This window comes from Lipophrys pholis (assembly GCF_963383615.2).
Source record: "Lipophrys pholis genome assembly, chromosome: 4".
Classification (NCBI taxonomy): Eukaryota; Metazoa; Chordata; class Actinopteri; order Blenniiformes; family Blenniidae; genus Lipophrys; species Lipophrys pholis.
Window position 1 is genome coordinate 25,135,585 of NC_137637.1, and position 27,928 is coordinate 25,163,512.

The window sequence follows — 27,928 nt, forward strand, 5'->3', positions numbered from 1 at the left end:
TCAACACACACACACACACACACACACACACACACACACACACACACACACACACACACACACACACACACACACACACACACACACACACACACACACACACACACACACGAGCCCAGGAGGGGGGTCATAGCATTTTGCTTGTTTTTTTTTTCTCCTCTTTTCTTTCGTTAATTTCTTGTGCTTTTATTATTTGGCGGTTTCGTTGTTATTTAGCAGGACTCCAGTCACGGAGTCGCGTGCCTCCGTCCGCCGCCGCCGCTCTCTACCTGACGTTACCGTTCACGCCGCTCTGCACGCGCAGGGCGCTGTTTTGACAGTCAGTGAACCATCACCATTATATTAGCATCGGTAAGTCATTCGCGGAGCTGGCTAACCGCAGCGGCTCACTGTTCCAGCGCCGGTGTCTGTTTTATCACCAGGTACGTTTTGCTCCAGCGGTGCAATACCCCGCCGGCTAGACGGTGGTGATACAAACGCCGGGGTTTGAGGAGGCTTGGTCGCTGGCGTACACAGAAAAGAAAGGGCTAACTGGCGGGCTAGCGTTAGCAACATGGCTAACACTGTCGGTGGCTAATTATACTCGCGGACGACGCTGAAGTTGGCTTCCGATTCGTGGCTTCTTATTTAGAAGTGAAGGCAAAACTTTTTTTTCTGTCGTAAAATAGTTCATGCTAAATCTGCATACAGAATTGTTTAGACGGCTCTTCTCGCCATTTATTCCACTTCTTGAAATGCTTTGAAGGAAACTACAATTACTGTTCCCGATCAGGAGTAACTTATTTGGTTTACAGACTTAAACTCTTTCGATCAAAACCAATATATTTATATTTGACAAATATGGACCTCACAATTTGAATAACGCCACTGAATTAAATCCAGATTTAACACGCTTAATCTTAGATTTGTTATATCTGGACTGGATAATCCAAAGAAGACTACAGAATAATCTAAGAAAAGTCTCTGTTCAGTGAAAGTCTCATTCAGCCGGTTTCAGACACACAGAAGAAAGATTTAGTTTTTGATGTCTTAGAAACCAAACACAGCTCTACAATCTGGAATGGATCACCAAGGATTATTATTGTTCATTACACAGAATGAACGTCCCAGGTTGGTCTCTTTGTGCAAACATACTTTAAATAATTCCTTGACTTCCTGCGATTAATCTGTCCAGATTTGACTCATTTGAGTTCAGATAAGATCAGACTTTGTTCTTCCCACGTGGGGATATTCAGTCATCACAACAGCTCCACATTGCACAAATGGTTAAAATAGGATAGTGAATATATATATATATATATATAATATGTGTGTGTGTGTGTGCGTATGTAAATGCAAATACAAGAGAACCAGATGTGGAAAAATACACTACACACAGTAGCAGTAATATTTACAATATTCAGTGTTCAGTTTAATGGGTATTCAGTCTAGGCCTGGCCTTTTGTAAATCCAATGAAATGCCAACTTTAATAGTTTCACAAATAGAGTACTGCATGTATAAAAAAATAAGGACTTGCGTTTTAAGTGATTGTGTGTCTCCAGGGATAATCCAGTACACATTTGCAAAGTCTTAACTATAGAGGAAAGTTACAAAACAAACAACAACACATTTTGCCTTAGTGGAGTTTTATTATGCAAACATCTTTTACTATCAAAGCTTCACTCTGAACATCCTTTGTGGCTTTGCAGTATAAACTTAAGGTTGTAAACAAGCGGCGAATCTGTTGCTTGGAACTAAAAGTGAAGTTTTCTCTTTACCGCTGAAGCGGAAGCGTCGAGTCGGAAGCCAACTTCAGCGCGCCTCTCCGCCGGAGGAAGGCTGCTAATAGCGCGAGCTAGCTATTGTTGGACGTGTATGTGTGTGTGTGTGCGGGCTAATATCTCCAGTCAGCTGCACGGCCACGACTCTGACCGCACTGCCATCTGCTCTCTACAGACTCAACTTGAAGGATTCTCCTCGCAAGAGCCCCGGACGCACGGACCACCGACACGGTAAGCTGCACCGCCGTGACGGGCTGAGATAACTTGAAATCGATGGGCTGCTATCAGTAGTCCGATATGAAGCGTAACGTTAAGCACCATCTTTAAAGTCCGCCTTCTCCATGACACACACACACACACAAACACACACATATATAAATATATATATATATACACACTCAAACACGACATGGCCATGTTAACATTTTATCGTCCCGATCGCAGCTGAGAGAGCTTTTGATGGAAGTAGTATGAATGAAGTGATGGTCTGCCCAAATGAATCGGATGAAATGTTTGCGGCGAATCATAGTGGTGACCACACAGTGTTATTTATGGAATTGTAACCTGGTTTGTGTGAGTGCATGTGGTCACTGATTGGTCGGTAACTACACTAAAGAAGATATAGATGTGTTGTTAAATGATCAAGAAGTTCGGGAGCGATGAATGACTGAACGATGATGGCTGGTGGAAGTTACCCCATTTAGATACTTGTCCACATATAGTTACACCACAGTGTAATCTTGTTGGCATTGCTTCAAGGTGATCATTGTGTTCAACATGGCTTCGTGTCTGTAGTGCCTTTACCTCCACTTTTTCCACACTCAAAATGAAAACGGGCAGCAACACTGTTGTGACACACAAGTTGGGATGACTGCACAGGCTGGCCCAGCTGTGATTCAAACATCTGCTCTGGTGTGTGTGTGTGTGTGTGTGTGTGTGTGTGTGTGTGTGTGTGTGTGTGTGTGTGTGTGTGTGTGTGTGTGTGTGTGTGTGTGTGTGTGTGTGTGTGTGTGTGTGTGTGTGTGTGTGTGTGTGTGTGTGTGTGTGTGTGTGTGTGTGTGTGTGAGAGAGCTGGCATTGCTCGTCATGTGATCCTGGGAATTGCCATCAGCAGACAGGCACTGCCAACACAGTCGCAATTGATGTTGAGATTGTCATGAAAATATCGCAATTTGTCACTCCCTGTTTGCCGACTTGAGTAAAATCGATGACAGCTCAAGGAGGCAGGTCCTCTGAGAGCATGTTTTTTTTTATCTTTTCCTTTTTTTCTTGTTTAAAGCCTTCATTGACTCTACTTTTTTTGGAATCGTGCATCTGCATTATAGCCTTGTGCTTCTTCAAAATGATGCATGAAGCTGTATGTCGTTTCTCAGCAACACTGAATCCGATCGCTGGTGTGAGGGCAGTATCATTGAGAAAAGGCTTATCCATAGTAAGATCTGGTGGAGGTGAGTCATTGAATCAACAGTCTACTGTTGCTAAGGCCACCAATAAAAAAGAAAAAAAAGATGAAGTATCCTGCCTCCTCGTCACCATATTTACCCCAACTTGGGGATTTTTCACGCATCTCTGGAAAGTTTGTGTCGATTCTGAGATTTTCCAACCTCATTAGATTGTTATGCAAGTGTATTGCATTCAGAAAGTCAAATTTTTTACTTTTCTTAAAATGACAAAAGAAATGTTTTTTTTTCCCCTGGTTGTTAATATGCATGAATAGAAGCAGGTTTATTTATTTATTTTTTTTCCCCCACGCACCAGAAGAACATGTGATACTGTGTGTCGGGGGTAGTCCGCTTGCTTTTACTGTATTCACATCCTACAATCAAATATTTATGCACCACAAGATGGTCAGTGTTGCTGTGTTTTGAATACAGTATTTTTAGGACTGATGTCATGGAACGAGGCAGCTGTTATTTAATAAGATGTAGTCTATTTATTTGTCAGCCAGGTATCCATATCTGCTTCTGTCTGGATCTGTGTTTGCAGCAGCATAAGTAGAAGAGTGGCTTTTTCTAGAGAGATTTGAAGAGCTATTTATAGATCTCTGCCAGAGCACCGAGCGTGGTGTTGCTGCTTCTGTCTCTTCTCTTAACCGCTCCTGCTTCTGTTTCTCGCTCCATCTTTTATGTGTTCCCTCTTCTTTTCCTGTTTTCTACCTTTTCTCAGCTGCTTTTTCTCGTCACGTCTTCCCCTCTCAGCATTTGTCATTCTTCAGTTTTTCCAACAACCACCCGCCTCAGCTTGCTTTGATGTAAATTATTGATCAGCGCAGAAGGGAGGTGACTGGTTGTATGGCTGTAAGTCTGGCTTCAGATTGGGTAGATCAGTCTGACGGACTTCAGTGTTGGTTCCGCATCGCTCGGGTGCTTTCTGCACAAGAGTTTAAAGAGAAAACGGGCTAAAAGTTTGTCACAGGGTGAAGTGTGTGACATAAACAAGTAGTGTTGTCCACAGTTTCAGACATGGCCAAAGACACTTGTAGCTTCATTTAAAGATTACGCTCATGATGGAGCTCACTTAACTCATGAGGAATCACAAGCCAAGAAGAAAGCGTTCATCTCCTTTCAAAGTTGTTTATGCACACACTTGTTTCTATATTAGTGCTTTAAATGTTTGGCAGGTGTTTTCTACCTTAGCCTGATGCTGCATGTATAAACTCTAGCACCTTACCTGCGTTCACAAATGGCGGTGGTATCTCTGGCTCCTGATCCTTGTTGGACTCCTCCCCTTTCTTCTTCCGTTAATGCAACTCCATCTCCTGCCAGCCTGAGAAGGACACTACCTGACTGTTCAAGTGCAGAAGAAATGGCTGGACTGGTTTTGAAGCATTAGGTGGCATTAGTATCTGCCATCCGTCTTTATCCCATGTCATGTGGTCAATTTGAGACAAACCCTTTTTCTAAAGCTATACAAGGTTTGCAGAGTCATTCGTTGCTTTCCTGCCATACCATAGCAAAGTAAAAAAAAAAAAGAAAAAGCAAGTTGTGAAGTGGGATCCATCCCACCTTTTGTCTGCTCCCTGTAGTTAGACTCAGTCAGTCCACAGATCTCAACTGTGTCGAGGTGGTTGTGGTGATGTTGCAGCTACTCTGACTAATCATTTCCAAGTGAAATCTACTGCTATATTTAAAAACGCTTTAAATATTCACTACCCATATGAGCCCGGTGAGACGTGTAAACATGAACCACTTGGCCTGCAATTGCTTTGCGTATCAAAAGTCAAATCAAATATTTACTTCACATACGTAACAAATAACAAAAATGAAATAAGTCCTCATCTTTATAGGACATGTTTTATGATTGAAATTAATGTGTTGAAAAGTAGATTCTCCATTGAAATAAATTGGGATCTGCTTACAACTTTTTACTTGCCTGGACAAATTTTTACTTGCCCGACCTTTAATAGAAATTTATAAGCTTGGGTAATGTATGAATTTGACCATTAAATACATTGTAATATGTTTCAGTAATTGTTTTTTGAATAAACTTATTAATACAATGAAAATGTTACTGCTCAACTGTCATAAAAGTGTGCTTGAATTAATTTGACTCTAGTACTGGATCCTTGTAAAGGGGTCGGGGGGTCCAACACAGCTGGATTCATGGGGATTTAATGTTTGGGGTAACTTTTTAGATATTTACTACATTTACCCACCCTTGAAATTTAGCTACTGATGTATCTGAGTCAAGTTAAAACTCTCAACTCTGAGACAATTTACATTGACTTATTGTTTTCCTCCATAGTATGAAGACTCCTGCAACTGTAGGCTCACCTGAAAACGGCAAAATTGAATGCACAACTAGATGCAACCTCATCAGAGCTAGAAAATATGACAGTGTGATGTTCTGCTGCAGTGTGTCTTCATGTACTGTGGTGCTCCAAAAATGTCACATACCCATATGTTTTGATGCATTGAAAAATGAAATTTACAAATTGGTAAACATGCTTCACAAAATATTACTTCTGATCTGAACATTGCAACCCATTGTGGACTAAGTCGGAAAGAAGATGGATGGATGATCTATGCATAATCGTACAGATAGTGCGTGTTGAGTGATTTCATTTGTCATCTTGTTCATATCTGTAGCCCAAAAAGGAACTCTACTGATTAAAATATTGATCTATTGTCTGGTCGTGGTTGTCAAATATCATCTGGAATACTGCCCAAGAAGGCTACAACATTTTTGAAAGATTTTTTTTCAGAAAAACAAGTTAATAAGTAAAAAAAAAAAAAGGATAAGGCACATTATAAAGAAACCTGGCCAAATACTGTCTGCCTAAGAACTTGGCTACCTACGGAACAGACATCTCCGCCACTTTGTGTGAGTTCCCAGTTGGCATTTCCTTTGATGCTGAACTTTTGACTGCCTCTTTTCCTCTGCATCTTTCAGCTGCTGTTTGCAGTCAGGGGGCTGCAGGGAGAACATGCAAATCTTTTCTTGGGGGATTAAGGTTTTTCCTTGCTAATGAGCTGCCATGATTATTTCTCTCCACTATCTTCACTTCAAAAACCTCTCACTATATTGCTTTATTTTGACCGGTGCAGCAGTGCTCTGTTTCACCAGCAGCTGTCAGTACTTTTAAGCTTCTTCAGTTTAACCAGGGACAGGCAACAGATAATGTCTCTGGATATTTCCATAAAATGGAGAGCGATGAATGTGACTATAGTGTGCTCGGGTCTGTGTTTTCTGCCTGCCTCTGGATGCAGGCTGTGTGCTTCGTAAAAACGCAACGACCCTAAACTGAAGCTGTGAGAGCATAAATGCATTTACTGTAAGCTCTCGTTACCAAGTCCTGCTGTTGTATTTAGTGACGGAGTAGCTGATCCATGCAGCCCCCCAAACCGCTGGGCTTCTTTCATGCCCTGGTTTGGCTGTCATTGCAATTATATTGTTTCACAGAAGCAGAGAGCAAACAAGATATGTAAGGGAGAGAATCCACACAAAAAGGGAGGGTTGGAAGAGAAGGGAGCGGTGCAAACTGCGTACATGATGGCAGAAGAGTGGTAGAGAGCCAGAGGCAGCCAGCCAGCAAGCAAGGTTTTCTGTTTTAGTGTTGTGCTTGTGCTTCATTCAGAAAAAGAAAGGGGGCAGTCGAAATACTTCTGACCGTTTTCATGAAAGCCATTAAGAAAACAAACCTGCTAGGAAGGGATAGGAAGGGAACCGAGCAAGCGTGATGGCGAAGAAAAGGGAATGAGCTGAAGACAGTGACAGACCTCAACACTCTTGAAACTGCTGTTTCCCTGATGCACAGAATGGAATGTACTCGCTTCTACTACTTAGGCAAAACTAATGTCAGCGCTGTCTGGAGCCAGAGCCGTTTCTGCTGCTGATTCTCCTGCGATAATGTGCTTTTATCCGCGAGACACCTGATCCGACTTGGCTGGAGATCCAGAGCTGAACTCTAAATACAGTAAGGACGTATATATCTGTGTGTCTTTAGCAGTGGGTGTTAATAATTTGAAGGTGAAATGCAGTTCCTTTAGCTAAAGAATTAAGTGTAACATGCAGCGTTTGCCACAATTATTATCACGTCAGATCATGGCACATTTCATTATTGCTTATTGTAAAGTTCCTGCAGCAATTCCTTTAATTATGCCTCATTAACTGTGTAGAATTCATGTAGCAGTGTTCACTGTGAGACACTTTGATATGGTTCCTACTTGCAAGTCCTAATCATTTTATCAATGTGTCAGAGCTGGAAGGATGATCATGTTGCATTTTGTGTAGTTATTTATTTATTTATTTTTTACACATGTCAGACTGTATGTTTGTCATGTACGGGGCACTTTACTAGTGCTTGTGTCTCGTGGTCAGTTCATCTTCACATGTTAAGATAGCGACTCCCTCAAAACATGTTTCGTGAGGCAAACGCTGAGGTAATGAGGAATTCCCTTCCATTGTGCCTGTGTAGGAGGGTGGAGGTGGTCTGGTGGGGTGTAGAGTCACTGAGAAGTAGGCGTTGCTCTGCAACACGGTCATACTGAGGAGGGAGGGAGGGGTGCAGGGAAGAAGGACAACCTATGGGCTTACATAAGGCATGTGGAAAGTCCTGTAGTCACAAACTTCCAGTTTCTCCTCGTCGATCCTCTTGAGTTGACGTTGCAGTCAAGAGTCGCGATTGTGATTGTTAATGAATGCATCCAAAATGGGGAAACTCTTTTGGTTTGTGAATGTGGTATACCTCTATGGCTGCTTATGTAGATGTATTTTCCTCTTTATTTGATGAACACAGTGTGCGGGAACGGAGAGAATAGAGAGGTGAGAGAAGGAGAGAGGGAGAGGCAGCACAAGTGTGAGAGATAGCACAACAGCAGAGCCCTCTTGAATAAAAAATCTGTTGCTATAAATAGCACGCCATCCTCATGGCCTGAGCTCTGTTTCAGGCATGGAAGACCTGGCCTTCCCTTTTCTTTGCAGCTCTGCTGGTTAAAAGTTTATCAAATTTCATATTTACAAACCTCATCATTTCCTTCTTCAATTTATTTTCTCTTAACCTTTGCCCAGATCTGTATCATGCTGGATGTGACTTGTTTATATAATGTCTATCTTTGTGTGCGGGCGTATGCATCACTTTCAGCCTTAAGATAAATCAAAATGCATCAGTGTCTTAAGCTGTGTATCACAATTTAACTCGCTTGATGAACTCACACTGATCACATGATTTTCCCTTTTTTGTCAGTTACAAAAGGTAAGCACCTGCTGAAGCAACCTCAAATTAGATGGAAACGGTCCGATTGGCATTAGTTTGCCTGAGCTAGTAACACTATCTTCCTTTTGTCAGCTTAGTAGACATGTTAGGCCTTTCCTAAACAAGGCAGTGACTAAAACCAGGTGGTGGCTCACGTAATGAAGTTAAGCCTCCTCAAGGTAAAGAATAATGTTTAAACAATGTTTGCATGTGTGTGCATCGCTGTCAGTGGGTAGGACCACTACTGTTGTTTGTGACTTTGAAGCTCCGCTCCCCAAGTAGTTTGGTGCCCCTATAGCCTCACTTCTGCATTCTAATTGGCAATGCGTGGGAAAAAGTACTGAGTACGAAAGGGAAGAAGCACAAGAGAGTGAAAGGAAGGGAGGAAAAAATCAATATCAAACCCTCGAGTATAGCTGCTGTAATTGCCTTTAAGTCAGGAGGTTCACACTTTCTCATCTGGAAATTTTTCAAGAAAGAAGTGTAAACTTCTTTGGTCTAAATTAATCACTATTACCCATGAAAAAGGTACCAAAATGTGTTCTAACGTTAACAATCTTTCAACAGTTTATACACTGAACAGGCAACCTACTATTACACCGAACCCCAACCCCAACCTTACCTTCTTCCCCAAAAACTTGATTTGCTGCTGGCAGCAAAAAACAGCAATTAAACAAGGCAACGCGAACTAAAAATAATTAAATCAAAGAGGCTCACGTTGAATTGTTTAAAAGGCCAATTACAGGAGTAATAATATAGTTCATGGTTCTGCTATTCTTGCATTTTCTCATGGTATCTGCGGCTTGAGGGATGTAACCTAAAGTCCTCAAGAGACTATTAAAACTATTGGAAATGATCCTTAAAATTAAGAAAATCAAGTGATGACAGGCAAACGGGTGCACCAGGATGTTCCGACAAGGTATTCAAGTAGATACTTAATATGATCAGTATATGGCAAGACGTTATTGGGGAACTCGAGAAGGACTCTTGTTTATGCTATGATAGTTTGGTCTAAAGTATTTTTATTCTTCTACATAAATTGTAGTGTAGTTTGAAATTCAGACACTTGAACTACTGGCAAGGTTTTCTACATAGAGAATACTTTGGGGCTGACGTGTAGAAACAAATGACAGTGTGGCGCAAATTAGGCCAGCCTGACCTTGTATCTGCTGCATGCTCAGTTGAGACTTACAAGACTCATACCCACTCGGTGAAGGGAGCAGCTTAGCTCTAAAGCCAATTGATCGCCTTTACAAATATGCTCTATCTGAACAGAACTAGTTTTGCATTCTGATGTAATCAGAAGATTGTGATGATGCAAAGAGAGTTGAAGAAAGGAAGACAGAGAGGCAAGAAAAACTGGAAATAATTGGCTGTCAGACGGAGGTATTGGGAGTGGTTGGCTTTTACAGGTAAACAGATGGTGCAGCACCATGCAACACTGACCTGCCACCACCATCAGGTCAGCTATGTGAGGTAGCGACTCGCTGCCATGTGCAGTTTCTCTAATTAACGCTACTTCCTAATCTGAGCTGGGCATGTCGTGTTACCGGTGCCATCATCACACATAGTGTAGGTAAATTGAAAGCATCTATGGGGTTTGCAAATTTCAATGATGAGATAGTTTGGAATGAAGACTCTCAACATGTTGATCTTATTATTATTATTAGGTTTTGGTTGAATGGCGAGATCAGGTAAGGAGCAAATATAATGTTTTAGCCCTGCTTAGTCAAGCTTTCTTGTCGCTCAGATACCACACAGTATGAGTACCATTTTGCGTCTCCAGCTCTTACTGCCAAGAGCAGACCTGTCATCATCTCCCCATTTTCCTATTTTAGCACGGTCTCATCATTGTTGAAACATTGCAGTTGCCTGTTGTAATGGTAATGCATAAAGGACAGAGGGCATGGTGGATCTGTCTGTTCTAAATGTCTCTGTTACTACAAATCTGTTTTTCCTGCTTTAATGGTTCCAACGTTGATGGCTACCACAGAGCTCTGTTGTGTCAGTGACATTTTGTTTGTTGGGTATGTTTTTTTTTCTTAACCTGTACTGTGGCCTGTGTGATTGGAAAGGATATTCAGTTCTGGAAAAGAACTTAAAGGAGGATGTTCAGTTGTGCACTGAGCTTGGCAGCATATTTGAAGGTTAGGCATTTGAATGACTGGCAATGCTGCCTTCCTGCCGGCTATTCTGAAGAGCTCAAGTCACGTTGTAGGATGCCACACTTTGTGGTGGCCTCGACAGAGTCAGCCTGGCTCAGTGCCTGACTTCTGGATCAGGCTGGTTGGCCAGCAGCACTCAAGTCTTCATCACTGTTGTGGCATGGCGGGAAAGGAAACCAGCTGTCAGTAAGTGTGGTTGTGGCAATCAAGGTGTCTGCGTAAACCATAGAAGACACTGGTACCATCTGGCCACAACCAGTTGTTTGCCAGCACATTATTTAACACATTGAAGTTTCATTTTATTGTTTTGAGCCTCGACTAGCACCATGTTAAAAAGTAACCTGAGGGGCTGCTTGGTGAAGGCGTGCTGTTATTGGATCATATTGCAAAGATGCAATATGATCCAATAAGTCTGATTGGACCATTCCCATGCCAAAATGGTGCACAGGGTTTATAATATTGTCGTCTATTAGGGATATATTTCATTGCATGCATGTCTTTCCTGCAAAAGTGACACCAGATGCAACTTCATCTCTTGTAACCCTGGGTGTTTAAAACGGATCTTTAAACACGTGGCCAGTAACGGGTTTATTAGAGGAGTGTGTATGGCTGGTGGACTGAATGTTTGGACTGAAGTCAATTTTTATTAGTTAATGAAACACGTTAGGTGTAAATATTGTATAGCTATTAAAAGCTAAGGTGTTATAATTGCTTTAAATTTGTTAAAGCCCATTTCAGCAGTTTATCATTGACCCAACGCATTAACATTTTTATACATCTTCCACCAATGTTCACTTTTGTCAGCATATTGTTGTTCATCTTACACATGCAGTTAGTTCATTGTAAACTTGGATTATAGAAGATGAAAGTTTGGAGTGTGTGTGCCTATGCTGCGCTCTAAGGTTTTTACCCATCTACTCGTTAACATTTCGTAACTTTTCTTAATATTCCCTCCACCCTGTCTCAGTGTTTCACTTTACACATCATATTTACCAATAGAAGCTGTCTTGATCTACAGGCAACAGGGCTGAAGAGTACTTTTTCAAAGTGAACATGACCAACACAGACAGCGCACTTTATAAGCTACTCTAGGTCACAACTGTGAATGAGTTTCTGTAGACAAAAATGTTGATGCTATTTGGCAAAACCTCAGAGCGAAAGAGACAGAAATAGCTGGTAGAAAAACAATAAGACATAAAATGCTTGAGAATATTACCTCTTCGAACAAAGGCTAAGCTATTTGGGGGGATATTTTATTGTTGTTTTTTTACATCAGGTTTCTCTTTAATCTGTTCAATTTGGAATATAATACACAATGAAACATTCTCACATTTGGTATACTACAGGCTCATGCACTCATCCGAAGAATTTATGGCCATTGACAGTTGTTGAAATCCTGGGGCATATCTTTGGTGCATTGCACTTTTTAAGTCAACGCCTTCACCATATGCTAGTTTCATTGTTTTCAGTTATGAAAAGCAGCCTATTTTGTGTCGCACACCTGCAGCCAGGTCATTTTCCTACTCGTATGTGGCACGGGGGCAGTGCCCAATGTGATCATAAAAAACCATTTAGGTCTTGAAGTGGGCCATCTAAATAATGGAAGACTGACAAGAGCTTTACTCATCTAGTCACTAGACTAGGAGGACGGATAGTAGCCAAAAAAGTTGTGTGTTGCCCTTGCTTTTTGCTCCAGTAGTCAGTGGTGGTCCAACTGGAGAATAACCAATGAACAAAAATGTGTCTTTAAAAGTAACTAAACACATTTTGAGAGATCTGTTGCATTGGCTGGGAATCGCAAGCAGGTCTCCTGCATTGCAGGCAAGATTTCTACCTGTGAACCACCAAAGCTTATACATGACATGAATTCTTACAAGTCGATTAAGGTTATATGAAGCATATAATGGATTATTAGGAAACAGTTAAGTCCTTTGTAAAACCAGATGTTCAGTATTATGTGATTTTTATGTGATGGTAGGCTGTTTATATTATTTCGGCACCCAGGGGCAAAAACAATTAATTGGCGCAATAATGTGGCTCTTACTGGCCCCCTTGTCAGTGGAAAAGCCACTGGTTCTTTGGAGTTGTGAGATTTGAACCCACTACGCTCTAATACTACCACCAGCACCCAGTTCTTTTTGGTGGAAATTAAATCCCAGTTTACACAATGTTTCACGTGAAAACACGTTGCTTTTGCATTCAGAAAAGTTTCACGTTTTGAAAGCTTTAGAAAGTTCTTGAAAACGATGACCATTTACACGGAAACAGCAGAAATGCTGAAAGATTATGTATTTGTCCTAGTGAGTGCTGTAGTTGTGTAATAAAAACACTTACAAATACACGCAGAGATCAGCACGTTGTAAACATTCAAGCTCCTTGAAACTTTCTTTGTTGTTTTGGCCCATTCAGTGGTTGTTTGTAAGAAATAAAATGTGTCTCCACATGTGTTCCAGATGATGGTGTTGTAAATGTGAACAGGTAAATTCTAGAGTGAACAGCACACTGCACAGAACAATTAACAGTGACCATAGTGCACATGAGCAAGAGCATCATTTTAGAAAAGTTGTGTTTCCATGTTTACACAGGGCCGGAGCATTTTCAAACAGTTGTGTTTTCAGTGACACCGTTGTCCTGTAAACAGACCCCCAAAACTCAACGAAAATGTTCTGTTTTCACTTGAAAACGTCGTCGTGTAAAAAGGGCCTTAGAGTGACCAGTTCACCTTCCAACACAGGCTTTTGGACTGTGTGAGGAAACTTTAGTACCTGGAGAAAATCATGAATGCGCAGGAAGAACATGAAAATCCTGAATCAGGAATACTTTTCTATGAGGCTAGAAGGCTAATCAGTGCATCACTATGCTGCCTATTTTTTATTTTTTTTTATACATTACATGTTCAGAGATAAGTAAAGGGAGCAATGTTTTTAATTATGGAAGTTTGTTCCTTTGTTAGTGAGCTCAGTTGATTTAGTTCAGGGTTTAGTTCCATCAGACCTGATAGTCATTGCTCCCATCAGGACAAAGTGGAGCAGTGTGAGAGAAGTCATCGCCAATCTGCGTGTTTTGTGCGTGTGTGCGTGTATGACTCACATGCTGATCACTTTTAACCCTTATTAGTTATGCGCGTACCTCTGCAAGACCTGTTTGGTGTGCGTTTGTTGTGTCTGTGTGACTGAGCTGTGCTGTTCACGCAAGCAACCCATGATGCTGCTGTATGTTGTGTGTGTTTGTGCATGTGTCTGTTTGCTGTTTCATATCTTTATATGAACACCCAATGATAAATACATTGGGCCTTGTAATTGGGGAAAGGACGGGGGTCGTGAGAGAGAAAAGAAGAGGAAAATATGGGGGTGTTGAGGGATATGGTTGCTTTTCTCTTGGTGACAGAGCCTGTTGCCATGGAGCTGGTCCTCCCATTGGTGGAAGTCTAGTCCAATCGCTTAACAGTGCAGATTGTTTCATCATTGAGAAGTTTTTCCTCTCTTCCTGTCTCACTATCCACCCCTTGCTCCTCCATCTTTCTCTCTTTTTCCCCCCCTCCTCTGTCTCTGTTACACTATCGTTCTCTTCTCGCTGTTTCTCACAATAAAAAGAGGCTGGTGAATTACATAAGGGTTATAATGAGGGCAGAAGCTGCCATTCAATTTCTTTCCCTCGCAGTTATTCATTCATTTAAATTGGTTCATGTGTAGCAGGCACAATCTTTTACAAAAGTTAGTGAACCTGTCTACTGCACTGCTTGGAAATCTTGAATTGCTTAAATCATGCTCCTCACTATCCAGAGGATTCCAGGGGTGCGAGATGCTGCTCATGACATTTCTTTATTTAATTAGTGACTGATGGGTCACTGTCTTATGTGTTTGTTGAATGAGATTGTTTAAATAAATGTTCTTTATTGTTTGGAACTGTCAAGTCTAAAACTGCAATGTTTTACAAAACAAATGAGACAAACTGCAAGGCACAAGCTTTTTTTTTTTTTTTAAATCTTGAGTTGTTCTCAACAGTTTATACAAAGTTGTTGGTACTACTGCTTTCTAAAAGCCAATAATTATTCTACTTTCCTTTCAAAGACACCAAGTTGGTCATTTTCAATGAATTGCATTGAGTATTGGTTGGGTTTTTAGACTGATGTGTGCTATTGGGATTAGTCTGCCATTATCCATTTATTTTTCACAATATGATGACTTTATTCCTTTGTGTTGTCTTAGTTATCTACATAGTGGGGGTTTTTCCGCCCCATTGTGATCCTTTTTTCTTTTCCCCCTCTACAGTCACTCCTCAGACAGTTTCTTTCACAGTGGTTGTTCACATGGTAGGTTTGTTTCTGCCTTCGCTTTCCTGCGCACACTTTAGATTTGTTGTTGCAACCTGGAGTTAAATAAAGAAGTGTGGTTCAACGCAGTGGAAGCTCACGATGATGCAAGTGATGCATTGGCGTCATGTGACTGAAAATACACCGAGTTGTGAATGAAAGCATGTTACATTTTCCCTGTATGCAAAACGTCATGAATACAATCAATGCAAAATATGTCTGCTTGAATATGGTGGAGGCTCATTCATAAAATCTGATTGTTTTATATTTGGGAAAAAGCACCTTTGTATGCTTGGTGTTCAGAAAATGACTTTTGTGAAGGTGCTGTTTCAGTTAGTTATTGACAAAAAAGCATCAATACAGGAGTTTGAGCTGTTAGTGGAACTTTCTTCATCGTTTTATTTTTCCTGCTAATTTAGTCTCTGCACTAAATAAAGTGATCATTTAAATGCGTGTTAAATTTTGGCCCACATAGATTCCAATGTTTCTCTGTCACCCACATTCCTGTGCTCTTGCCTTCATCAATAATGCATTAAAGATCAGGATCCCCTCTCTCGCTCTCTCACTGCCACTTCATTGTGCAGAAAACAAACAGTTGTGTGGTTGGCCAACTATCGCTCACTTTTTCCTTGAGCTTCTCATCAGGTGACGACTTCAGTCTCTTCATACACCACATGTTTGTTCATACGCAGCATAGAACTATACATAGTTTCTAAGTAGCGAAGGCAACCCGAGGAGAGAGAGGGAGAGCTTCAGAAAGGTAGGTAGGTAACTAGGGAGGGAGAGGAGGGAAGGAGGGAGAGAATGAGTCATTGCTCGTCCCACAGGACTGAGTGGGCTGGCTGAGTGGAGGAGGATGGCGTCAGCAGCAGGCCTGACAATTTAAGAAGACACATTAAAAGAGGAAGAAAAGGAAAGGGAGAGAGAGAGCTAACATTTAGATGTGGGTGGAAGGAGAGAGAGCTGTTGATGGGAGGGGTTGACGTGCAGGGGGCGGAAGGCAGGAAAGGGGTATCCTCGCAGCACAGAGAGAAACAAGAGACGGGGTGGCAGGTAGAAAGACAAAGAGACATAGATGGAAGAAGAGAAACCCCGTCTTCCGCTTCATTTGACCATTTATGTTTTGTCATTTGTGGTTTGCGCCTCAAGGATTTTTTTTTTTTATTTGACTTATTTGTCGTCATCTACTAAGTTTCCCTTCTCTCCTTTTTTTTGAAGCCACCAGTCACCTAACACCCCCCCCCCCCCCCCTTTTTTTTTTTTAAGTAGCTTATGTTACAAAACAGTACTCTGTTTCCTAGAGAATTATGTGTCCATGTTTTGGAGACTGAAGCACTGTTCTTCCACAGTCTCTAGTGCTCTGCCAGCCCCCTCGCCCCCTCCCTGCTTGAAATTGTGCAACTGACGCAAAGGGGAATCCTCTCTGACACAGGCGAGCTCTGGTGTGCGCGCGCGCGAACACACACACACACACACACACACACACACACACACACACACACACACACACACACACACACACACACACACACACACACACACACACACACACACACACACACACACACACACACACACACACACACACACACACACACACACACACACACACACACACACACTGCTGCTGCTGCTGATATATAATATGTGCAGGCTCTGAGCTTGCAAAAACTGCCATTACCACACACACACACACACACACACACACACACACACACACACACACACACACCCACCAGCCTCCACTCTGAAGACATAACCTTGCTGCCTTTTGTGAAATGGATTCTCTCTGACGTCAAATGGGCGAGGTGCGCTGCTGAATACAGAGGAGCTGAACTGGGTCGAGCTGCCTGTGTACGTCTCTCCCACTGCTGTCTGTGGGTTTGTACATGCCTGCTCGCTCCTATTCGCAGCGCTCTGCGCTTCCATTCACTTCCATCCTCCATTCAGCCTCTGCAGAGAAAATGGAGAGGCATGTTTGCGACACATGCGTTTTCATTATGAAATTCTAAATAACACTGTGAATAAGTAATTGATTGGAGTGACGGCTCTTAATAATTACTCACATGGAATTGAGAAGAAAGAGGCCATGCTTTTTCTCTCATCAGTTGCACTTTGGCTGCCATTGATAAAAATCAACCGGGATATGACAGCTGCTGTGCCTGTTTGTGGAGTGTTCTTTCACTTTAATCAAACACTAAAATATTGGTCATGGTTTGATCGAGATGCCATCTTTTTAATGATGTGTCAAGTGTTTGAAAAGAACCTTCTGGTATTCACTTTGTAATGATTAGTTTGGAAAAATGCTTCACTAAAACAATCTGAACCAGATTTTTGTTTATTTTTTTGAAACTAATTCATTCATTCATTTATTTTTTGATGGGTTATTACAATGTGCCAGATCGTCCAGATAATAGAATCGGACTGGGGATTTTGGCTTTCTGTCTTATTATTTGCACTGATTAATCAGATCATTGAAATTACTGATAAGTTAATTAGTCACTAAGACTCGACAAAGACGGGGTTTCAACTCTTACCGGCTGCCACGTAGAATTCCTCTAATTTCTGTCGCCTGGCTTGCTGCTAACTATTGCTGAGACCCTGACCCAGCTTGACCGGGGGCAGCTAAATTTGACAGTGAGCTCATACCTGCACAAAATATTTAGTCCGGCTGGCCTGCAGTCGACTGCAGTCATATATAATCTCTCACACACATTGTTGGCCCGGCTGATAGCTCTCCCAGTCTCCTTCAGTCACTCACGCACATGAGCGTGTACTGACGCATGCACGCACAATCACACAAACAAGACTCCCTTTCATTTTCCGTTTTTGAAGCGGTAACCCGACCTAGTATGACCCGTGTGCCTCAGCTGGTCGCCTGTCATCAGGAGCCCCGTAAGTCTGCAAGATGGGCAACAATGTGGGTGGGAGTGCCCCGCTCTTCTTTATGACAGCTGATGATAGATATATATTTTTTGTCATTATTTATGGAGGATGGCAGAGTTTTGTTTCATGGGATGTCTTGTTGTACAGGATGAAGATTGATGAATTCACACTGACACACTGTTTGCCCAGATATGCCAAAAGCTGACAATTTTAAAAGTTGTCAATCGCCTCAGTCTATAGTTTTTGTGAAGCAGTCTGGAAAAGGAATATAACTGTCAACTGCTTGAATAGGTTATCAATATAAACCCTTAAATGTCTGTCAGATATGGCTATCCTGCTGTCTAATGCTAGTCTGTCTCTCATTTTATGAGCCGGCTTGATGGGGATAACTCTTTTCCTGTGGTGTAACAGGCACAAGTCCTGTGTGAATCAGCTGCCATGCTGCATATCTGCAGCCACATGTGATGATGCAGACAGTTGGCAGAAAGATGTCAGCATCAGGCCCACCAGGACACTGACTGAACTGGGACACAACAAGTGGGGAGCAGGGCTGAATTCTGCTGTGTGCAACCAATATTTTGAGACATTGCTGTTAATTCCATAGCCATAGTTAACATCAATGGCTTTAAGCGATAGTAACTCTTCATGTACTATAATCAGTATTTGCTTGAATATAAATGTAAAATTCACATGGAATAAAACTGGTATTTGTAATAGGACACTGGTGCATGCATGCTTAACAGTAACAGTTTGCTGAACTTTTGCGATTCTTCTCAGCTACTTAGTTTTTGTTATCCATATTCTATTCCAGGGATCGCCAACCTTCAACACTCAAAAAGCTATTTGGACCCGTTTCTCACTGAACAGAACACACCGGGAGCTGCAAAACCTTCTGGACATAAAAATGAAGATAACACTGCATATATGGAGTTTAAACTTTATGCAATGGAAAAATACTGAGGAATGGTGAATCGAAAATGAAAAGAATAAACAAAACCGCATCTTTAAAATTAACTACACGTATCTGAATACATTAATGAACCGATGAGTACTCAAACACTGGGTTCCATCGCCACCGGAATACGGTGGCTGCACAGGTGAAGCAGCTTCCTACAAAGGTTTCATCACTGTGTCACTCGGCTTAATCTTTCCAATAAAAGTTTTGGCCCCACTGAAATATTCCCTTAACAAAAAACACTACATAAGTGAGGAGGGGCAGAGAGAGAGAGAGGCAGTGGCGAAGGGGCTGGTCTATTCCTACCAAGATTAAGCAAGTATGTTCTATAAAGACTCATGGTGAAACACGGGCACAGTGATGTGTAGAAATACATATTCAACGAGATGCTCTCACTCATCCAGCTCTACATGTTGCAGCCTAACAAAGAGAGAATAGAAACAACTCCTCTGCAATATTGATGCAAAATATGTAACTTGGCAATCCCTTCCTGATTGGACAAGCATAAGAAGTATAAGCGCATTTGAGTTTTACCGTTTCAGGGTATTGCGTCCTGACAACTAGCCACTGCCCTGAGATAACCCTCATATTCATTTTTAATGTGATGGTGGGCATTAGGATTTCTGCTTGAAAGTGTTCTCAGGATGTCATATAATGGCGACAGATTGCAAGTGATTTCTTTTACCGCCTGTGAAAGGTCCTATCAGTTTGGAAGCACAAATTTCAAATATCACTTCTTGGTAACTCACATTATTTTATTACAGTTTGCCTCATCTAAGAGGAACTGTAACAGCATTACCAGCTTATCTTGCCCTCCTGCCGCTTGTTTTCTCCCCGTCTCTTTCTCTCTACATGTCTTTTTAGTTCTCTCACTCTGTCCTCACTGCAATCTATGTATTTATTTTTAATATCATTCTTCTCCCTTTCCTTCACACTGGTGCTCGCACGGCACAAATGGCAGCAGTTGAGAATGACATTACCGTCTCCTTGGCAACCGTGTGTGTGTGTGTGCGGAGGCTAGGAAGAGTGTTGAGAGCTAAGGGAACATGAAAGAGGAATGGGTAGAGGACAGAATAGGTGAAGCAGGTTTATTCATAAGTACCCTTTTACTGTCTGATTCACAATTTTTCCTGCAGCCCCTCCCGGCCTCTCAGAAAAGACAGTCTGCTTAGCTGTGAGATTTAGGATTGACACCTGAAGTGATTGATAATCTTTGCTTTGTAATCCAAAGTCATTCACTGGTTTTGTGTGAGAATTTTCCGTATGAATGCAGCCAAGTATCGGGAGGAGGAGACTATTGTGACTTAGTCATGTCCGCATGACAGTGTGGCTCTGCTGTGTGCTGCTGGTTGCTTGGTCGGTTTGAGCAAGCAGAGTGGGGTTTGGGGCATGTGGGTGTCCTGGTCAGTGATGTAGTGCAACGTTGCTGATGCTGATCAAGCCTTTGCTGTTGCATTGCCTGGGTTTTTCCCACACTGGGAATCCCTGCCTTGTTTGTTCACTCATCTAATTTATTCTACAGCACAGCACAGTGGTACAGACAGGGACATGCATGAATGACGCTGATCTGTGCTGCATACATTCATGCTGGCTATCACACTTCTGTTCTGTTTAGAGTTTTATCTCACTGTCGGGTGCATTAAAGCTAGACCTCACACTCTGCGCTTTAATTCACATCCACATTTCATGGACTTCTATTCATTTTATTTCTTATGTATTCCTTTTTTGAATTGTTCATACTTGTTATTTTGCTTAATTCAGTCAAGCTGTTGACATCAATTGCAGTTTAGTGACATGCTGTTGTGACAAGGAGCTTTGTGACATGCACATTATCCTTCTGAAAGTAAGTCTTACTGCCCTCTTTGCTTTCATGGCAAGGGCTAGAAAGGTTATCTTTCACCCTTTTTATTGACCCTGTATTGGAAGATTGACGTTATTAATCTAACTGGGGGAAATAAATGGAGACGAGATCACCACAGTTATCAACGTGTATAATGATTTGATGATTTTATAGTCCATTGTAAAATTGAAATGGTCTGAGGTGTTTGGTTTGCTAATGTCTGAACAGATCAGGTTAATGACGAAGGATGCGGTTGTCGTTTTTGATTGTGCGGTGAGCTGCCAGTATGACAGTTTATTAGCTATTATTATTATTATTATTATTATTAGGGGGTTGTTAGGGGTTTGTTTAAATTAGGAAAATTAGAAAGTTTTCTGGATGTTGATCACCAATGACCAGAAATATGGGGATATATACACTTGCATAGTTTATTAAGAATTGTACTGCAATAGAGTATAATATACTGATTCTCAAATTTAAAGGTCATTTTTATTTTTTAAACTCACTTGACACTAATTAATTCGTTTTGCATGAGCCATGTTTTTGCTTTCAACTTGCTCTTCCTCACAAACGGATTTCCTTTTGATGAGTCGTCGTTCCCACTGTAGCGAAGAACATATTCTAAATGGTAATAAAGTCAATAATTAACAATTTAGCATGAAAGTGCTGGTTTTTAAAAGCTGCGTGACTGTAGACTGTGAGCATTCAGCTGCTTTGTCCTCCTCCCTGCTAGAATTACCAACAGCAGCGGCAGCAGCAGCGGCAGCAGCAGCGATGAGTCACTCAGTGTGTGAAATATGACGTCACCCGTGTCTTCCTCTTCTGCTCTTGTTGTCCAGGGCTCCTGACTGTAGGACAAACCATGCTGCTGCACTAAGCCGGAGGGAGAGAAGAGAGCGAGAGGCCCCAGAGGAGTGCTGAGGTGCTGGCTGGCCTGCTGGTGTGCCCCTCCCCCTTGTCTGGCTGGCTAACTGCTGCCTCTTCTATTCACCTGACTGCTGTAAATATGGCATTTTTATTGTGTGCATGTTTTTCCTGATATTCTTCTTCAAATGTTATTTGAAACATATGTGCTTGTACTAAGATTAAAACCTTTATTCCCAAACTGGATGGAAACGTGATCTGCAAAAATATGTGTCTCTAGTTTTAAAAAGAAGCCTATTTGTATAAAATTGATGTCTTATAACATTAAATCTGATGTTTGGCATTTTACTTTTGTGTGTTAGTTTCTTACAGCCCCATCCCAGAGGCTACGGTTTGCTATGGACTGCACTTCGCCCCCTGCTACAGCCCTGCCCTGTACACTACCTTAGTGGTGCCCCCTCTCCTTCCTGCGTGTGGTTCCTATCCACCCTCGCTGTACAGAGTCCAGCACGGATCTGGTACCACCTACAGGTAGATGGTATAGAAGTACACGCTCACACAGAAACTCCACATGCCATTGTTTTTCCGTCTGCAGCGGACAGAAGTCATTCTCTCAGCGTTTAGACTTTCTCTTTCTTATCGTTTGCCTGTCTTTTTTTTCAGCCACTCCTCCTGGGTCCTCAACCCAACCCCCTCCCCACTCCCACCCTCTCCCCCTCCCGTAAGAAGATGTCAGTGAGCCTGACAACAGACATCCAGCAGGAGGGAGAGAGTGGGCCACTTATTGAGCCCTGCAGTCGAGGCAAGACCTCCCCTCAACCACAGGGCACCAAAGAAGGAACAGGGGAGGGCCTGGACCCTGATGATGGCGCCCCACAAGATGCACAGGTAGAAGGAAGCTAATGATTTCTACACCAGAGTTATGATTAAATAAGTAAATGACAATGCAGACATTTGTTTAGTTGAGTTATTTGATGTGTACACCAATTTTGGATTTCAGAGGTAATGACAAAACAATGTGACATTTTGAAAACATTATGTACCGCTCGTGAAGCAGGACTCTCAGAAATAACTCGGTTCTTGAGCATTATTTGTCGCTCTGTCACAAGCAATGACAAAGATTGTTATTGCTCTTGTGACAAGATGTCACATTTTCTCTGCTGTTTTTGATGAGCCTCAGCTCTGTCCACACAGGCAGCAACATGGAGATCAGAGAAATGTTAACTGCATCCTACTCTCTGTATTATGTTATTTTGAATTGGAAAAATGATAGTATTTCCACGTCATCAAGAAACTATTTCAGCCTCAGGTGAATCTTTTATTTCCGCATTCTGCAGGCCATAACTTTTTTTTATAGTATGTAAGCATTTACAATGAATTGGATTCACTCACTCACTCACTCACTCACTCACTCACTCACTCACTGGGCCCATGTATACCTTGCATGAACATGCGTTCCAGGTGATCTGATCACAATCGTCGAGCCCTAAAGACAAGTGTGAACAGGCACCAAAGAGCTTTCACTCAAACCGCTTCCCAAGGTGTTCAGGGTCGCATCTGACCACATAGGCTTTGTAGTGAGAACACCACGCCTTACGAATCCGTTCCGAAACAATGCTGTCGCAGGAAAATCCATAATGCGCAAACGTCATCATTGCATGTTTCTGTATAAGAGAATGCGCCCGCCTGAGAGATAGTCTTTCCAAAGAAACTATGGAAAAGAACATGGACATCCATGCCTGAGGGTCTGTAGAGACAGTGTCTGGGCAGTCGATACCGTCCAGTGCAAGCTGGATTAATTTTAACTGCGTGCCGGGCCATTTAGCGAAAGTGATGTAGAGGTACTAATACAATCCGAACTCAAGTGGTTACTCCGAAGCGTGCGATATGGAACAGTGTAAACAGTCTGTGACGGGGCTCGCCACTTGTGATCGGATCACCCGAAAGACATGTAAACACCAGGTGTCAATGACCCGTTCATACCGTGTGTGTCCCCCCCCCCCCCCCCCTTTTATTAATAGTAGAAATAAGTGAAAACCAGGGTCCACCTGAAGTTTACTCAGATTGTTGATTTAAGCTCCTTACCTTTGTAGTGCTCCCGCACTGGCAAACAGAGCTGAACCTGTGTGCTGCTCTTTATAGGAGGACGTTAAACACGGTCAGGTGTGTGATGTGTTAATTGAGCAGGGGTTCTCCCATTACTAGTTATTCAATTTAACTATTTACTACACATGAATGTGGAATGTATGTGATGAGTGATTTTGATGATTTGAATGTTTTTTTTTTTTCACATTTATTTCATTTTACGTTGTGTATTTTGAGGGAAAGATTTCAGAGAGATTTTCTGAAGACTGTAGGTCCAGAGTGGGTGGACGATATATAAGCGTGTGTCTCTTTATTTCTCCTGTACAAGTCTTACAAGGTGAACTGGGCTGTGCATATGTGTTTATGCTCTGTTTTTGTTTTTGATTAGTGTAAACCGCAATTAAATTTCCATGATTGGATTTGATGGCTGCAGGTCAGGAATGGCAAACCATATTACAATGCTAAAAGAGATCAAAAGAAACTTTGACATCTTGTGTAGCAACCAGTGACCTCTTTTAATGCAACATTTAGCTATCTGTGCTACTTTTCTGATTTGTACATTTCCATTACTTAACTTATTACTGAATCCCTTATTCTTATTCTTATTAAGTTTTTTATTGCCGTCATGATTGTAACTTGGAATTTTTTTATTATCATTATTATCTTGTGAGCTGTTGAACATTTAGAATTTTCCCTTTGGGGGATGAATAAAGTATCTTCTACTCTTATACAGTTTTTAAAACTGAAATTCACCAGTGAAGCTGATTTCTGAAATGAGTCCGTGCCTCTTCGATATTTCACATTTTTCCGAATTGCTTACCTGGTTTCAAACCACAAGAAATGGTTTGCATCCTTTTTCCCTCACTATTGTAAGTAACTTGTGATGTCATCACATTGCAGTCGTAATCATAGAGGCAACAAAACATAACGAAAATAAACAAAGGTGAAGCCATGGCTCTGTAACTTGCTGGTCACTGCATCACACCATTTGAGGGATATTTTTCTTAATATTTTTCACGATCATGACTGCTGTTCAGTTAGCTGCCAAGCACACCCACTACCCACCTTTGGTGACCTAAATCTGTTCCCACTGGCAATTGAACACATGCACACCATGTCTTACACCGGGGGTTAGTGGGTTGCACGTCACTCTGAAAACAACATATGTGGCAGAATGCTGCTGCACTGAAAAAAACAAAAACCTGGGTATATGAGATCCGTGGGCGGCTGGGGGAGGGGTGTTGTTGCTAGAAGTTTGGTGTAATCAGTTGTTCTATTGTAAGAGTGGGTGAGGGGTGTGAATCTGTTGCGTTCGAACCTGCCGTAAAAAACAGTGAGGTTGTCCATCATGTGTCTCTCCAGGGGGCTGCTTTCCTTAAAAAACATAAAAAATAAATCCCATCTACACATTGGCATTGACATCAATTTCCGCAGATGTGCGTCTTGCCCATCCACACCTCACAGCCGAGCAGGCGTTTTAGAATTTCACCAGGGTGAAAAACAAAACAAAAAATCTTCAGGCTCCGAAAACGCCCCGTGTGGATGATGGGCCAAAAACTGTGCGTTCACATGAAACGGCGTGTGGACAGGCCCAGAGGGTCCTCGGCTGAAAACCAGTTTCTCAACTTTTCATTGTATTTTCGTTCTCGCATCTCTGATCTCTTTGTCAGTTAGTGTCCATTCAGACTGTGCCTTTACAAGCGTTTCGGGTGATCCGATTACCAGAAAGTAAGAAACTCAAAGTTTCAAGTCAAGTCCTTTACTCATCAAACACAACAATTATACATAGTAGAATGTGCAGTGATATGCTTTAAGTACATTTTCCGCACCGAAACAACAGGTTTTATAGGATAGTAGAATAAAAATGCAAAATTAGAACACACAATGATAAGTTGGAAATCTTTTTGTTGATATAGCTGAGGAGTGCAGGTGATTGCAGGTTTTACACACAAATGGATTGAGGAATGGGCCCGTTGTTAGCTGGACCTGCAAAATGAACATAGTATGTGTGTAATATCTTCTGTCGTCAACATTCTTGTTCAGATCATAATGCAGCTTAATGTTTGGGCATTGGAGTCAGCCACCAGTGAGCTGCCTCTTCTGATCAAGACATGTAATGTCCGACTGAATTCTTCAATTCATGTTTATATTTAGATCCTGTATAGTTAAGTCCATTTAACGTATATCTTATATTCAAATGACTAAAATAATGAATTTTTCTTTCAGAAACGGGCTCCCAACCACAGCCATGGCAGGAAAAGGGCCAAGGTAAGATACTCGTCATTAGGGTTTGGCCTTCATTTTCCCAGGTTTTCTCATTTAGACCATCTTGTCCTTATTTTCAAGAGAGAATTGTCAAATATATAAAAACAGTTATTTACAGACATACCAAATGACAAGTTTTGAATTATATTTCAAATAAAAGAACATTAGGGGGAAAAAAGGAACTAGAAACCAAAATTTGTTTTGAAGGATGTTCTTCATAGTCTTAAAAAATACTTTATTATACATCATTCAGATGAAATGCTATATGTAGACAAAAGAAGTAAAAGAAATAAAGACTTTGGACATGAAAGGGTATGATGAAAGTCTTAGAAGTCATTGGATAGAAAGTTAATGTAATGCATTGTGGTAGATAACATCCAACATTTGTATAGAGCTTACAGAGGCCTTGACATGAGCATCATCATAGTCCAGCAGAGGTGGCTGATACAAGACATGTACTGTGGCCTTTCACAAGTACAGTGAAGATGTTGCACATAGTTGCATGTGTATCTTTTTTATGAAGGGGGGATGCATTTCTGGTTTTGGTCCTGGCCACTCAATGAGCTGGATTCTCTTCTTCCTTCTGCTTTTTAAAAACCTGATCAGTGTTTGTTTTGGCAACCATGTTTTTGCCATTCCCTGCTCAAATTCAACCAAGACCATCCTTGTGTAACAGCACCCAAAGACATGATAAGTATGTGGTTTAAAAAGGCGACTTGATTTTAAAGTCACACAAATGACTTCATTGTCTAACTCCTTGAAATAACCTTTTCCCCTTTTTGACCGACCTTTACGTTATTACCACGTTAATCTCCTGAGCTTCAGTGGACCACCTCCTTTCTATCATTGGCTTAAAATCTTAACTCCAATGAGAGGATTAAAAGTAGACATGTCAGTGTGACCTCAGTAGCACTTTGAGAGTACAGCTCATTTAGAACCACTGACATTTCATATGTAGATGATGACTTGCTAAAATGAACGGCAAACTTTGTGGAGCAAAGGGAAACGGCATTTTCATTGGTTGAATTTTAGACATTAAGACTTTTGGTTCATTCCCCAACTGACTTCATGTAAAGCATATAAAAGTAATTGTATTTAACTCTCGTAGTATCTGACCATATATACCGATTATAACTAAGCTTGTTTAACAGATGACAATTGTTTAATGCCCTCTTCACATCTACAAGATGTCAGTTCAGTGGTTCTGAGAGTTTAACTTCTCACTGTGTGCATTCAAAATAACCCAGTGTGACCGATCGTGTTACCCCAGTACAGTTTATAAAAGGAATTACATTACATTGTTCTTGGCACACTAAAAACTCTCTTCAAATGCTCCATTGTAAAATTTTTACACTTGGTTTTCATACATAATCCTCAAAGGGACAGTTTCCTTATCACTTAGGAAGCATTAAAAGTTTTTGTGTCCGACTTCAGCTGTTTTCATTACTCAGGGAACATTATTATCACTCGTTATTCAGGGTTTTATGTAAGATTTACTCTTGTCTAGGACTTTTTGACATATTTAAGTTCCTAATTGGCATTAAATGAAAGTTTATGTGTTGTAGAAAAGCTGCCCAGCTTCAATTAAGTGCAGTGTGTTTTCGTCTCTTCCATAATATCGAGAGAAATAAATAGTGGAAAAGACACATTTGGTGGAATTATATAAAAATAAAACTTACTTTATATCGCATTACATCTTTTGAAACAGTCCTGTCATAAAATCAAAACCTTATATTAGATTTGAGGAGAAAGTTTTAGACAAATTTATTGATTCATTGCAAGTATATTGTTGTGGTGTTTGATTAATGCTTCTTTTAATGTCGACTTATTTTATTTTACAAGTAAACTATGTACAAAAATTAAGACAATTGCGTTTGGTAGATTATTCCTTTGTTGTCACAATACGTATTAGTAATAAATTGCAAACTACTGTAAAGCCTCATTATTTATATCTGTAAGGAACATGTATAGTGGGAAGAGCAGCTGAGCTTATAAAGCCAGATCTTTTCTACCATTACTGAATGTTTTTCTCTTGACTCTCGTTTGCTCTTTGCCTGCTTCTCAACCCAGACATGCATGTTCCTCACAAATGTGGCCCCGT

General features: G+C 41.3%; 1 protein-coding gene across 4 annotated transcripts in view; it reads left to right on the top strand.

Moving 5' to 3' along the window:
- Nucleotides 1-307: 307 nt before the first annotated feature.
- Nucleotides 308-27,928, top strand: part of r3hdm2 (R3H domain containing 2) — a 55,349-nt gene continuing 27,728 nt past the window's right edge. For 2 of the 4 annotated variants that reach the window (XM_080460676.1, XM_080460675.1), the window contains exons 1-5: nucleotides 1,923-1,992; nucleotides 21,453-21,613; nucleotides 21,840-22,008; nucleotides 22,141-22,365; nucleotides 25,789-25,830. In XM_080460676.1, the coding sequence (XP_080316802.1) occupies nucleotides 22,207-22,365; nucleotides 25,789-25,830 (201 nt within the window). In that variant the 5' untranslated portion in view covers nucleotides 1,923-1,992; nucleotides 21,453-21,613; nucleotides 21,840-22,008; nucleotides 22,141-22,206. Of the gene's footprint in view, nucleotides 352-390; nucleotides 423-1,922; nucleotides 1,993-21,452; nucleotides 21,614-21,839; nucleotides 22,009-22,140; nucleotides 22,366-25,788; nucleotides 25,831-27,928 lie in introns of those variants that run through there. The other 2 variants (XM_080460673.1, XM_080460674.1) reach the window with 2 other exon arrangements.